At 44.0% G+C, this 14,118-nt stretch overlaps 1 protein-coding gene across 5 annotated transcripts; it reads left to right on the forward strand.

The window, feature by feature from the left end:
• The first annotated feature begins 72 nt into the window (after positions 1 to 72).
• On the forward strand, positions 73 to 13,738 carry LOC121575670 (tyrosine-protein phosphatase non-receptor type 2). Of its 5 annotated transcripts, none has more exons than XM_045226142.1 (10): positions 73 to 161; positions 298 to 375; positions 4,939 to 5,029; positions 5,159 to 5,259; positions 5,418 to 5,516; positions 5,803 to 5,940; positions 6,024 to 6,233; positions 7,908 to 8,069; positions 11,849 to 12,129; positions 12,553 to 13,738. In XM_045226142.1, exons 2-10 carry the CDS (start codon positions 319 to 321, stop codon positions 12,740 to 12,742), a joined length of 1,329 nt encoding a protein of 442 aa, XP_045082077.1. In that variant the 5' UTR covers positions 73 to 161; positions 298 to 318; the 3' UTR covers positions 12,743 to 13,738. The 5 variants fall into 5 exon arrangements, with proteins under 5 accessions (XP_045082077.1, XP_045082078.1, XP_045082079.1 ...); XM_045226143.1 differs by having other exon boundaries at positions 73 to 157; XM_045226144.1 differs by lacking the exon at positions 298 to 375 and having other exon boundaries at positions 73 to 157.
• Positions 13,739 to 14,118: the final 380 nt, after the last annotated feature.

Genomic DNA, 14,118 nt, shown 5'->3' on the forward strand with positions numbered 1-14,118 from the left:
TCGTTCCTGGGGAACGTTTTGGTTGTTGCCCCTAGCAACACACAGCTGATTCAAATAACCAATCTTTGATTACTTGAATAAGCTGTGTAGCGCTAGCTCCAAAAAAAACTAAACCTGCCCCCCAGGACCAAGTTTGGTAACCCCTGGCTTAGATGACGTAGGTATCTACCCCCCCCCCCACACACACACACACACACACACACAGTTGGCTGACTCTCCGCTGTAGATGGCTGTCAGTCGGTTGCTAGCCAGCTAACTTACCATTGACAACGGTAACGTTCAAATACTATTTTTTAGCAAGACATCCACAATACCAAAATGGATCAACAGTTTGAGGACATAGATTCGTCGGGGCAGTGGCAAAACCTTTACAATGTAAGTTGGGCATTCATTGTGTTCTTTTTGGTTGCTAACGTTAGGTAGCTAAATTGACTAACTAGCTATCTGCCGGTTACTAGCTAGCAATTATGCACATTATCCATCATACTAGCCCAAACAATGTCCTTTTAACCGTATATTGAATGGATAATGTTGGTCAAACTGGTGTTCATCCTGAAAAATAAACTGATACGCTTTACAGGAAAAGACTCAGACTTCCGGAAAACGTGCATCAACATTAGCTGGCTAGCCTGTTTCTGAGAAGTCGCAAAGACTTCCTGAAATAATATGTGCGCATGTGTTGCTAATGCCATATCTAGGAAACTGGGCGGATTACAATGAAGTGGATGTCCAGAACACTAACGTTAGTTAATAACCTATATATACCTACTCGGCCACAAGGAACACATAGTCCTGTTTTCTAATTCTGGTTTTTGAGTGTTATAGCTAATGTTTGATTTATTTATTTTTCATACATTTACATGCACTCTAGTAGTCCATGAGCCAGGGAGCCAGTCGGGCTCACTAGGGGCGACGATGTCTGTGATTTGTTTCAAGGTTTATATCCCTAGAGTTGAAAAATGTGTGCTAGCAGTGCAGCAATGGTAGTTGTATGTAGTCACAGTTTGTTTCATGCCATTATCTATGCATAGTCACTTTAATAACTCTACCTACAGTCGTGGTCAAAAGTATTGGTCTCCTCAAAGTTCGCTGCTTCAGTGTAATGAGATTTTTGTCAGATGTTACTATGGTATACTGAAGTATAATTACAAGCATTCCATAAGTGTCAAAGGCTTTTATTGACAATTACATTACGTTTATGCAAAGAGTCAATATTTGCAGTGTAGACCCTTCTTTTTCAAGACCTCTGCAATCCGCCCTGGCATGCTGTCAATTAACTTCTGGGCCTCATCCTGACTGATGGCAGCCTATTTTTGCATAATCAATGCTTGGAGTTTGTCAGAATTTGTGGGTTTTTGTTTGTCCACCTGCCTCTTGAGGATCGACCACAAGTTCTCAATGGGATTAAGGTCTGGGGAGTTTCCTGGCCATGGACATTTCAATGTTTTGTTCCCCGAGCCACTTAGTTATCACTTTTGCCTTATGGCAAGGTGCTCCATCATGCTAGAAAAGGAATACAGCTTCATTTAGACTAACTACGTGTAATGGTTTGTTGCTCTCATCATCAGGTGAAAATGTGTTGGCATTCCTATGGAATTTTACATTGTAATGTATATGGCAAGTTTCTAGTCTTCTGTTTTATGAAAACAGTTAATAGGATAACATAATATATCATTGTAATCCGCTCACATCCATGACTATTCACATATCCATTTTACACGTTTGAAGATGAAATGTTGCCATTATCTTCAGAAATCAGCGATTCAGACTGCTTTTTGGGCACATTTTTACCACAATTATGTGAATAATTGAACATGATTATATATCTGGCACACCTGGCTCATGTGGTTGTGTATTCTACATAGGATAGACAGTTATAGTAGTTCTAGGCTAGGGACAGGGATATAGATTATATTCAGGGTTATAGTAGAGGTTCTAGGCTAGGGACAGGGATATAGTAGAGGTTCTAGGCTAGGGACAGGCATATAGATTATATGCAGGGTTATAGTAGAGGTTCTAGGCTAGGGATATAGATTACATGCAGGGTTATAGTAGAGGTTCTAGGCTAGGGACAGGGATATAGAGGTGAGCTGACCTAGCTAATTAGTTAGGTAGTGTGTAGCCAGAAACTGAAGATCTCGTACAACGCTGTGTACTACTTTCTTCACAGAACAGCGCAAACTGGCTCTAACCAGAATAGAAAGAGGAGTGGGAGGACCCGGTGCACAACTGAGCAAGAGGACAAATACATTAGTGTCTAGTTTGAGAAACAGACGCCTCACAGGTCCTCAACTGGCAGCTTCATTAAATAGTACCCGCAAAACACCAATCTCAACGTCAACAGTGAAGAGGTGACTCCAGGATGCTGACCTTCTAGGCAGAGTTGCAAAGAAAAAGCCATATCTCAGACTGGCCAATAAAAAGAAAATATTAAGATGGGCAAAAGAACACACACTGGACAGAGGAAGATTGGAAAAAAGTGTTATGGACAGACGAATCGAAGTTTGAGGTGTTCGGATCACAAAGAAGAACATTTGTGAGATGCAGACCAAATGAAAAGATGCTGGAGGAGTGCTTGATGCCACCTGTCAAGCATGGTGGAGTCAAACAATTTGATTTGATTTGAATTTGCCACATGCACTGAATACAACAGGTGTAGACATTACAGTTAAATGCTTACTTACAAGCCCTTAACCAACAATGCAGTTAAAAATTAGAAAATAAATAGTAAAATAAAAGTGTTAAGTAAAAAAAATGAAAGCAAATAACTAAAGAGCAGCAGCGAAGTAAAATAACAGTAGGGAGCCTATATACAGGGGGGTACCGGTACAGAGTCAGTTTGCGGGGGCACCGGCTAGTTGAGGTAATATGTACATGTGGGTAGAGTTCAAGTGACTATGCATAAATAATAAACAGAGTAGCAGCAGTGTAAAAGAGGGGGGTGGGGTGGGGGGGCAGTGCAAATAGTCTGGGTAGCCATGATTAGCTGTTCAGGAGTCTTATGGCTTGGGGGTAGAAGCTGTTGAGAAGCTTTTTGGACCTAGACTTGGCGCTCTGGTACTGCTTGCCGTGCGGTAGCAGAGAGAACAGTCTATGACTAGGGTGGCTGGAGTCTTGAACAATTTTTAGGGCCTTCCTCTGACACCGCCTGGTATAGAGGTCCTGGATGGCAGGAAGCTTGGCCCCAGTGATGTACTGGGCCGTACGCACTACCCTCTGTAGTGCCTTGCGGTCGGAGGCCGAGCAGTTGCCATACCAGGCGGTGATGCAACCAGTCAGGATGCTCTCGATGGTGCAGCTGTATAACTTTTTGAGGATCTGAGGACCCATGCCAAATCTTTTCAGTCTCCTGAGGGGGAATAGGCTTTGTCGTGCCCTCTTCACGACTGTCTTGATGTGTTTGGACCATGATAGTTTGTTGGTGATGTGGACACCAAGGAACTTGAAGCTCTCAACCTGTTCCACTACAGCCCCATCGATGAGAATGGGGGCGTGCTCAGTCCTTTTTTTCCCTGTAGTCCACAATCATCTCAAATGTGATGGTCTGGGGGTGCTTTGGTGGTGGTAAAGTGGGAGATTTGTACAAGGTAAAAGGGATCTTGAAGAAGGAAGGCTATCACTCCATTTTGCAATGCCATGCCACACCCTGTGGACGGCGCTTGATTGGAGCCAATTTCCTCCTACAACAGGACAATGACCCAAAGCACAGCTCCAAACTATGCAATAACTATTTAGGGAAGAAGCAGTCAGCTGGTATTCTGTCTATAATGGAATGGCCAGCACAGTCACCGGATCTCAACCCTATTGAGCTGTTGCGGGAGCAGCTTGACCATATGGTACGTAAGAAGTGGTCCTCTGTAGCTCAGCTGGTAGAGCACGGCGCTTGTAACGCCAAGGTAGTGGGTTCGATCCCCGGGACCACCCATACACAAAAATGTATGCACGCATGACTGTAAGTCGCTTTGGATAAAAGCGTCTGCTAAATGGCATATTATATTATTATTATTATTATAAGTGCCCATCAAGCCAATCCAACTTGTGGGAGGTGCTTCAGGAAGCATGGGGTGAAATCACTTCAGATTACTTCAACAAATTGACAACTAGAATGCCAAAGGTCTGCAAGGCTGTAATTGCTGCAAATGGAGGATTCTTTGATGAAAGCAAAGTTTGAAAGACACAATTATTATTTCAATTAAAAGTCATTATTTCTAAACTTGTCAATGACTACATTTCCTATTCATTTTGCTATATTTCCTATTCAAACTCATTTCATGTATGTTTTCATGGAAAATAAGGACATTTCTAAGTGACCCCAAACTTTTGAACAGTAGTGTATAGCCAGTAGTAAGCTGACCTAGCTAATTAGTTAGGTAGTGTATAGCCAGTAGTAAGCTGACCTTGCTAATTAGTTAGGTAGTGTATAGCCAGTTGTAAGCTGACCTAGCTAATTAGTTAGGTAGTGTATAGCCAGTAGCCAGTAGTAAGCTGACCTAGCTAATTAGTTAGGTAGTGTATAGCCAGTTGTAAGCTGACCTAGCTAATTAGTTAGGTAGTGTATAGCCAGTAGTAAGCTGACCTAGCTAATTAGTTAGGTAGTGTATACCCAGTAGCAAGCTGACCTAGCTAATTAGTTAGGTAGTGTATACCCAGTAGTGAGCTGACCTAGCTAATTAGTTAGGTAGTGTATACCCAGTAGCCAGTAGTAAGCTGACCTAGCTAATTAGTTAGGTAGTGTATACCCAGTAGTAAGCTGACCTAGCTAATTAGTTAGGTAGTGTATAGCCAGTAGCCAGGAGTAAGCCTTTCTCAGAAGTTGATAGCTTGTTTGTTAGTGCTGCAACTGCAGATGTCTGCTGCTAGTTGCTGTTGATCTGTACACAGTTTAATGATAATCATATTCACAGTCACTGACTGGTATTTGTTCTCATGCTTTCTCAGGAAATCCGAAACCAAGCCAGTGAATATTCATACAAAATGGCAAAACTTCCAGAGAATCGGAATCTAAACCGATATAGAGATGTCAGCCCCTGTAAGTATTTTGTCTAACTATAATTTATGAAGTACCCTACACTAGTCATCATTGTGATGAATACTTGCACCTCGACGATTATCAATAGTTTTAATTTACACATTTAAATATATTTGTCTCTGGTTACAGATGATCACAGTCGTGTTAAACTTGAACATTCTGAAAATGACTACATCAATGCTAGTTTAGTCGTGGTGGAGGAAGCCCAAAGAACCTATATTCTATCCCAGGTAAGTGCAGACAAGTAGCTCAGACTTTCATTCATTATGTACTGATCATGTAAATTAGACTTTCACAAAAAATGTACTAATGATTATGGATCTACATTTGAGGATTGGTCTGTGTTTTAAGTTGGTGAATAAGCAGTGTGTTGTGTTTTCTCCCAAAGGGACCCCTGAGGAACACCTGTGGTCACTTCTGGTTGATGATTTGGGAGCAGAACTCCAAAGCCGTTATAATGCTGAACAGAATCATAGAGAAGGGATCTGTAAGTAGCCTACATAAATGTTATAATGCTGAACAGAATCCTAGAAAAGGCATCTGTAACTACAGTACATTGGCATCCCTCTCTGACAGACAAGCCTATGCATTAGGTTTACACCACACTCTAGGCCACACAACCAAGTGTGGACCAACACACCGCTGTTCATTGTATCTCTGTCCAGGGTACTGTGATCATCATGCACAAATAGACCATGTAGCTACAGTAGCTAGTTAGCCATCCCATCAGGCGTTCAGGTTGGGCTAATCACTAATGTATTGTCCCCCAACAGGAGAAGTGTGCTCAGTACTGGCCCACAGCTGAGGAACACCAGTTGTGTTACACTGACACAGGGTTTGTTGTGACGCTGGTGAAAGAAGAGGACAAGTCCTACTACATCATACGAGTGCTGGAGCTGAGGAATACAGAGGTGAGCACTGCTTCTCCATTGACTCTGTGTGATGAAGTTGTTGTTAGCACAGTCTCTGTATTAAAATGACATTCCTTCTCCAGACAGGACGAACCAGAGAGATATACCACTTTCACTACACCACCTGGCCTGACTTTGGCGTCCCAGAATCCCCGGCGTCCTTCCTCAACTTCCTGGTCAAGGTGCGGGAGTCTGGCTCATTGGGGGCGGAGCATGGGCCCGCCGTGGTCCACTGCAGCGCTGGGATTGGACGCTCGGGGACCTTCTCATTGGTTGACACATGTCTCATCCTGGTAATATCAATACTTCCTGTTTTACGTTCTAATTGAACGCCCTACTTGGTATGAAACCAGACTAGCGTCCTGTTCAGGGGGTGTACTTGGACATGAAGCTTGCTCACGCTACAGACACAGTAGATTCTGTCTCAGACAAGGCTTGCTACTTGGTATTTAAGATCAGCTCCTGGTCAAACTGTATTTCTCACCTGTGTCTCCAGTCTAAATTCACTGTTCAGCATTATGTAGACCAGGCAGTCTTCACTTGTCACTGATGTTGAAGGTGAAGTCATACTCTCTCTCCTGTCTAGATGGACACTCACTGTAACTCTCTTTTTCTCCTGTCTAGATGGACACTCACTGTAACTCTCTCTCAATTCAGTTCAATTTAAGGGCTTTATTGGCATTTGAAATGTATGTTAACATTGCCAAAGCAAGTGAAGTAGATAATAAACAAAAGTGAAATAAACAATAAAAATTAACAGTAAACATTACACTCAGACGTTCCAAAAGAATAAAGACATTTCAAATGTCATTATGTCTATATACAGTGTTGTAATGATGTGCAAATAGTTAAAGTACAAAAAGGGAAAATAAATAAACATAAATATAGGTTGTATTTACAATGGTGTTTTTTCTTCACTGGTTGCTATTTTCTCATGGCAACAGGTCACAAATCTTGCTGCTGTGATGGCACACTGTGGTATTTCACCCAATAGATATGGGAGTTTATCAAAATTGGGTTTGTCTTCAAATTCTTTGTGGATCTGTGTAATCTGAGGGAAATATGTGTCTCTAATATGGTCATACATTTGGCAGGAGGTTAGGAAGTGCAGCTCAGTTTCCACCTCATTTTGTGGGCAGTGTGCACATAGCCGGTCTTCTCTTGAGAGCCAGGTCTGCCTACGGTGGCCTTTCTCAATAGCAAGGCTATGCTCACTGAGTCTACATAGTCAAAGCTTTCCTTAAGTTTGGGTCAGTCACAGTGGTCAGGTATTCTGCCACTGTGTACTCTCTGTTTAGGGCCAAATAGCATTCTAGTTTGCGCTGTTTTTTTGTTAATTCTTTCCAATGTGTCAAGTAATTATCTTTTTGTTTTCTCATGATTTGGTTGGGTCTAATTGTGTTGCTGTCCTGGGGCTCTGTGGGGTCTGTTTGTGTTTGTGAACAGAGCCCCAGGACCAGCTTACTTAGGGGACTCTTCTCCAGGTTCATCTCTCTGTAGGTGATGGCTTTGTTATGGAAGGTTTGGGAATCGCTTCCTTTTAAATGGTTATAGAATTTAACGGCTCTTTTCTGGATTTTGATAATTAGCGGTAATCGGCCTAATTCTGCTCTGCATGCATTATTTGGTGTTTTTTGTTGTACACGGAGATGTACACTCACTGTAACTCTCTCTCTCTCTCCTGTCTAGATGGACACTCACTGTAACTCTCTCTCTCTCTCTCTCCCGTCTAGTTGGACACTCACTGTAACTCTCTCTCTCCCATCTAGATGGACACTCACTGTAACTCTCTCTCTCTTTCTCTCGGCTAGATGGACACTCACTAACTCTCTCTCTCTCCCATCTAGATGGACATTCACTTTAACTCTCTCTTTCTCCCTCTCCCGTCTAGATGGACCCTCACTGTAACTCTCTCTCTCTCTCTCGGCTAGATGGACACTCACAGTAACTCTCTCTCTCCTGTCTAGATGGATAAGAGGAAGGACCCGTCGTCGGTGGACATCCAGAGGGTTCTGCTGGACATGAGGGAGTACAGGATGGGTCTGATCCAGACTCCTGACCAGTTACGCTTCTCCTACAGGGCAGTCCTGGAGGGAGCCAAGTGCATCGTGGGAGACTGCTCTGCACAGGTAGGGAGACTTCTCTGCACACACTGTAACTAGTGTAAGGGATGAGTACTGTTGTGACTCCTCTGTACAGGGTCATGCTGTATGGGAGGGAAGAGTACTGTCAGTGTGAAATTAGACATTAGCAGAACTGTGACTTTCTTCATTGAGGGACAATATGTGCTCACTCCTTGCCACACAATGTGCTACGCCTATACAGTGAGGGGAAAAAAGTATTTGATCCCCTGCTGATTTTGTACGTTTGGCCACTGACAAAGAAATGATCAGTCTTAAATTTTAATGGTAGGTTTATTTGAACAGTGAGAGACAGAAAAACGCATGTAAAAAATGTTATAAATTGATTTGCATTTTAATGAGGGAAATAAGTATTTGACCCCCTCTCAATCAGAAAGGTTTCTGGCTCCCAGGTGTCTTTTGTACAGGTAACGAGCTGAGATTAGGAGCACACTCTTAAAGGGAGTGCTCCTAATCTCAGCTTGTTACCTGTATAAAAGACACCTGTACACAGAAGCAATCAATCAATCAGATTCCAAACTCTTCACCATGGCCAAGACCAAAGAGCTCTCCAAGGATGTCAGGGACAAGATTGTAGACCTACACAAGGCTGGAATGGGCTACAAGACCATCGCCAAGCAGCTTGGTGAGAAGGTGACAACAGTTGGTGCGATTATTCGCAAATGGAAGAAACACAAAACAACTGTCAACCTCCCTCGGCCTGGGGCTCCATGCAAGATCTCACCTCGTGGAGTTGCAATGATCATGAGAACGGTGAGGAATCAGCCCAAAACTACACGGGAGGATCTTGTCAATGATCTCAAGGCAGCTGGGACCATAGTCACCAAGAAAACAATTGGTAACACACTACGCCGTGAAGGACTGAAATCCTGCAGCACCCGCAAGGTCCCCCTGCTCAAGGAAGCACATATACAGGGCCGTCTGAAGTTTGCCAATGAACATCTGAATGATTCAGAGGAGAACTGGGTGAAAGAGTTGTGGTCAGATGAGACCAAAATTGAGCTCTTTGGCATCAACTCAACTCGCCGTGTTTGGAGGAGGAGGAATGCTGCCTATGACCCCAAGAACACCATCCCCACCATCAAACATGGAGGTGGAAACATTATGCTTTGGGGGTGTTTTTCTGCTAAGGGGACAGGACAACTTCACCGCATCAAAGGGACGATGGACGGGGCCATGTACCGTCAAATCTTGGGTGAGAACCTCCTTCCCTCAGCCAGGGCATTGAAAATGGGTCGTGGATGGGTATTCCAGCATGACAATGACCCAAAACACACGGCCAAGGCAACAAAGGAGTGGCTCAAGAAGAAGGACATTATGGTCCTGGAGTGGCCTAGCCAGTCTCCAGACCTTAATCCCATAGAAAATCTGTGGAGGGAGCTGAAGGTTCGAGTTGCCAAACGTCAGCCTCGAAACCTTAATGACTTGGAGAAGATCTGTAAAGAGGAGTGGGATAAAATCCCTCCTGAGATGTGTGCAAACCTGGTGGCCAACTACAAGAAACGTCTGACCTCTGATTGCCAACAAGGGTTTTACCACCAAGTACTAAGTCATGTTTTGCAGAGGGGTCAAATACAGTGGGGAAAAAAAGTATTTAGTCAGCCACCAATTGTGCAAGTTCTCCCACTTAAAAAGATGAGAGGCCTGTAATTTTCATCATAGGTACACGTCAACTATGACAGACAAAATGAGAAGAAAAATCCAGAAAATCACATTTGTAGGATTTTTAATGAATTTATTTGCAAATTATGGTGGAAAATAAGTATTTGGTCAATAAGAAAAGTTTCTCAATACTTTGTTATATACCCTTTGTTGGCAATGACACAGGTCAAACGTTTTCTGTAAGTCTTCACAAGGTTTTCACACACTGTTGCTGGTATTTTGGCCCATTCCTCCATGCAGATCTCCTCTAGAGCAGTGATGTTTTGGGGCTGTCGTTGGGCAACACGGACTTTCAACTCCCTCCAAAGATTTTCTATGGGGTTGAGATCTGGAGACTGGCTAGGCCACTCCAGGACCTTGAAATGCTTCTTACGAAGCCACTCCTTCGTTGCCCGGGCGGTGTGTTTGGGATCATTGTCATGCTGAAAGACCCAGCCACGTTTCATCTTCAATGCCCTTGCTGATGGAAGGAGGTTTTCACTCAAAATCTCACGATACATGGCCCCATTCATTCTTTCCTTTACACGGATCAGTCGTCCTGGTCCCTTTGCAGAAAAACAGCCCCAAAGCACGATGTTTCCACCCCCATGCTTCACAGTAGGTATGGTATTCTTTGGATGCAACTCAGCATTCTTTGTCCTCCAAACACGACGAGTTGAGTTTTTACCAAAAAGTTATATTCTGGTTTCATCTGACCATATGACATTCTCCCAATCCTCTTCTGGATCATCCAAATGCACTCTAGCAAACTTCAGACGGGCCTGGATATGTACTGGCTTAAGCAGGGGGGACACGTCTGGCACTGCAGGATTTGAGTCCCTGGCGGCGTAGTGTGTTACTGATGGTAGGCTTTGTTACTTTGGTCCCAGCTCTCTGCAGGTCATTCACTAGGTCCCCCCGTGTGGTTCTGGGATTTTTGCTCACCGTTCTTGTGATCATTTTGACCCCACATGGTGAGATCTTGCGTGGAGCCCCAGATCGAGGGAGATTATCAGTGGTCTTGTATGTCTTCCATTTCCTAATAATTGCTCCCACAGTTGATTTCTTCAAACCAAGCTGCTTACCTATTGCAGATTCAGTCTTCCCAGCCTGGTGCAGGTCTACAATTTTGTTTCTGGTGTCCTTTGACAGCTCTTTGGTCTTGGCCATAGTGGAGTTTGGAGTGTGACTGTTTGAGGTTGTGGACAGGTGTCTTTTATACTGATAACAAGTTCAAACAGGTGCCATTAATACAGGTAACGAGTGGAGGACAGAGGAGCCTCTTAAAGAAGAAGTTACAGGTCTGTGAGAACCAGAAATCTTGCTTGTTTGTAGGTGACCAAATACTTATTTTCCACCATAATTTGCAAATAAATTCATTAAAAATCCTACAATGTGATTTTCTGGATTTTTTTTTCTTCTCAATTTGTCTGTCATAGTTGACGTGTACCTATGATGAAAATTACAGGCCTCTCTCATCTTTTTAAGTGGGAGAACTTGCACAATTGGTGGCTAACTAAATACTTGTTTCCCCCACTGTACTTATTTCCCTCATTTAAAATGCAAATCAATTTATAACATTTTTGACATGCGTTTTTCTGGATTTTTTTGTTGTTATTCTGTCTCTCACTGTTCAAATAAACCTACCATTAAAATTATAGACTGATCATGTCTTTGTCAGTGGGCAAACGTACAAAATCAGCAGGGGATCAAATACTTTTTTCCCTAACTGTATCCAAACATGAGGGTTTGTACTGCCTTATAGTAACATGAAGAGAATCAATGAAGACCTCTGTATTCCAGCCTCTTTCAGTCCGTCTGTCTGTCTGTCCGTCTGTATGAGGAGCTGTTGGTCATTAAGTACTGGTCTGTCTGTCTCTACAGAGCCATGTTGATCATTATGTACTGGTCTGTCTGTCTGTCTGTCTGTCTGTCTGTCTCTACAGAACCATGTTGATCATTATGTACTGGTTTGTCTGTCTGTCTCTACAGAGCCATGTTGATCATTATGTACTGGTCTGTCTGTCTGTCTCTACAGAGCCATGTTGATAATTATGTACTGGTCTGTCTGTCTCTACAGAGCCATGTTGATCATTAAGTACTGGTCTGTCTGTCTGTCTCCACAGAGCCAGTGGAGAGATCTGTCCAGAGAGGACCGAGAGACAGTGTGTGAGTCGCCCCCTGCCCCCCCTCCCAGGTGTCTCCCCGCCCCCCCTCCACCCCCACCACGGCCTTTAGACACCCCTGCCCCCCCGTCCCCCAGTCGGCCCTCAGACAAGCCCAACGGCCAGCCGCTGCCCTGTGTGGAGCCTGAGGCTGTGGCGTTGTCCAGAGAGGACGGGACATCAGGAGACGGGCCAGATCCAGACAGCTACAGCTCAGAGAAGGACCGGGCGGAGGTGACGAGGTCAGTTCCCCTCAGGGTGTATTCCTCTCTACTGGTTCTTTCTATTGTGTTGCTGCTTTCTGTCTGCTTAACTCCTACTGAAGTTGGCTGTAGGCCTTTAGTACTGGGCAGACTGTTTAGATGGCATTCAATTAGGACCCCTCCAGACTCGCATTCAATTAGGACACATCCAGACTCATCCAGACTTGTATGTTTAGATGGCATTCAATTAGGACCCCTCCAGACTGGCATGTTTAGATGGCATTCAATTAGGACCCCTCCAGACTGGCATGTTTAGATGGCATTCAATTAGGACCCCTCCAGACTGGCATGTTTAGATGGCATTCAATTAGGACCCCTCCAGACTGGCATGTTTAGATGGCATTCAATTAGGACCCCTCCAGACTTCTGTAACCATGTAATGAAACCCTCATGTTATTCCAGTCTGAGGAGGAGACACCGGGAGGAGCGGATCGCCAGCACGGCCCAGAAGCTGCACCTAATGAAACAGAGACTGACGGACACAGAGAGGCAGAGAGAGCGCTGGCTGTACTGGAGGCCTATCCTGCTCAACGTGGGGGCTGGAGCTGCCGTGGCCTTGGGTCTAATGGTGGTTTGGTTCTTCTCCCAGTGATACCCCCTCTCTCTGTCTGAGCTGCCGTGGCCTTGGGTCTAATGGTGGTTCTTCTCCCAGTGATACCCCCTCCCCCTCTCTCTGTCTGACACACTGACTCACTCTTCTTTGTTGCACCAGTACCTGGGACACGGAACCCTCTCTCTCTTTTAGGGACATTCTCATGTTCTGTCTGTGCATAACAGGGATATTTATTTCTACAGGTCAACCAGGGTTGGGGTTAATTCCATTTAGATTCCTGTCAATTCAGGAAGTACACTGAAATTCCAATTTCAGTTCTCTTCAAACCTTTTCAATGATGAACATTTTGAGTTTGGTTTACTTTCTGAATTGACTGGGAATTTTAAATGGAATTGAGCCCAACCCTGGTGAAAACGTCAGAGCGCTAGATGAATCCTCCCAGTGTATATTTAGATTGATGTTAAAGATCTTCCTGGTAAGACGTTCTCTCAGGATCTTGGTGCTTCAGTTAGCAGCACCTGATGAATGTACTGTAGGAAACCATATGGAGCAGCAGCATAAATGACATACTAAAGGCTCAGTACTTCACATTTACTTTTCTTCCATTCTTTATTTCATTTTAAAGGTCAGATTGATTGATTTGATGTACATATTTTGACATGAAGCATTTCAAAGGCTGTGTTTTGACCTTTTGATCCTCCCATAGAGCTCACAGTGCAACAGGAACATAGAGGTCAGAGGTATAACAGTAGAGCTGTTCTCTAACCAACAACATACTTTGCTCCTCATAATGCTCATGGTGCATGCTTTGAGATGTTTTCCAGACCAGACATGGTTCTTCCACTGTGTCAGCAGGGCAAGGACCAGACAGAGTTTGATCTGAACGCTTTCGGTCAAGTGCTCTATTGATCGTTCAAACACGAATCAATTAATACATTTTCTTTAAAATATGTACAGAACAAACGGATATCACATTTACATAAGTATTCAGACCCTTTACTCAGTACTTTTGTTCAAGCACCTTTGGCAGCGATTACAGCATAGAGTCTTCTTGGGTATGAAGCTACAAGCTTGGCACACCTGTATTTGGGGAGTTTCTCCCATTCTTCTCTGCAGATGCCCTCAAGCTCTGTCAGATTGGATGGGGAGCGTTGCTGCACAGCTATATTCATGTCTCCAGAGATGTTCGATTGTGTTCAAGTCCGGGCTCTAGCTGGGCCACTCAAGGAAATTCGGAGACTTGTCCCGAAGCCACTCCTGCGTTGTCTTGGCTGTGTGCTTAGGGTCGTTATCCTGTTGGAAGGTGAACCTTCGCCCCAGTCTGAGGTCCTGAGCACTCTGGAGAAGGTTTTCATCAAGGATCTCTCTCTACTTTGCTCCGTTCATCTTTCCCTCGATCCTGACTAGTCTCCCAG

The sequence above is a fragment of the Coregonus clupeaformis genome, chromosome 17 (assembly GCF_020615455.1).
Source record: "Coregonus clupeaformis isolate EN_2021a chromosome 17, ASM2061545v1, whole genome shotgun sequence".
In the NCBI taxonomy this organism is placed as follows: Eukaryota; Metazoa; Chordata; class Actinopteri; order Salmoniformes; family Salmonidae; genus Coregonus; species Coregonus clupeaformis.

Bases quoted from the DNA above. Each gene is read 5' to 3' on its own strand.
- LOC121575670 (XM_045226142.1), top strand. From the start codon at position 319: ATGGATCAACAGTTTGAGGACATAGATTCGTCGGGGCAGTGGCAAAAC. The intron at 5,260-5,417 runs GTAAGTGCAGAC...TTTCTCCCAAAG, and splicing joins GAACCTATATTCTATCCCAG to GGACCCCTGAGGAACACCTG. The intron at 5,517-5,802 runs GTAAGTAGCCTA...GTCCCCCAACAG, and splicing joins GAATCATAGAGAAGGGATCT to GAGAAGTGTGCTCAGTACTG.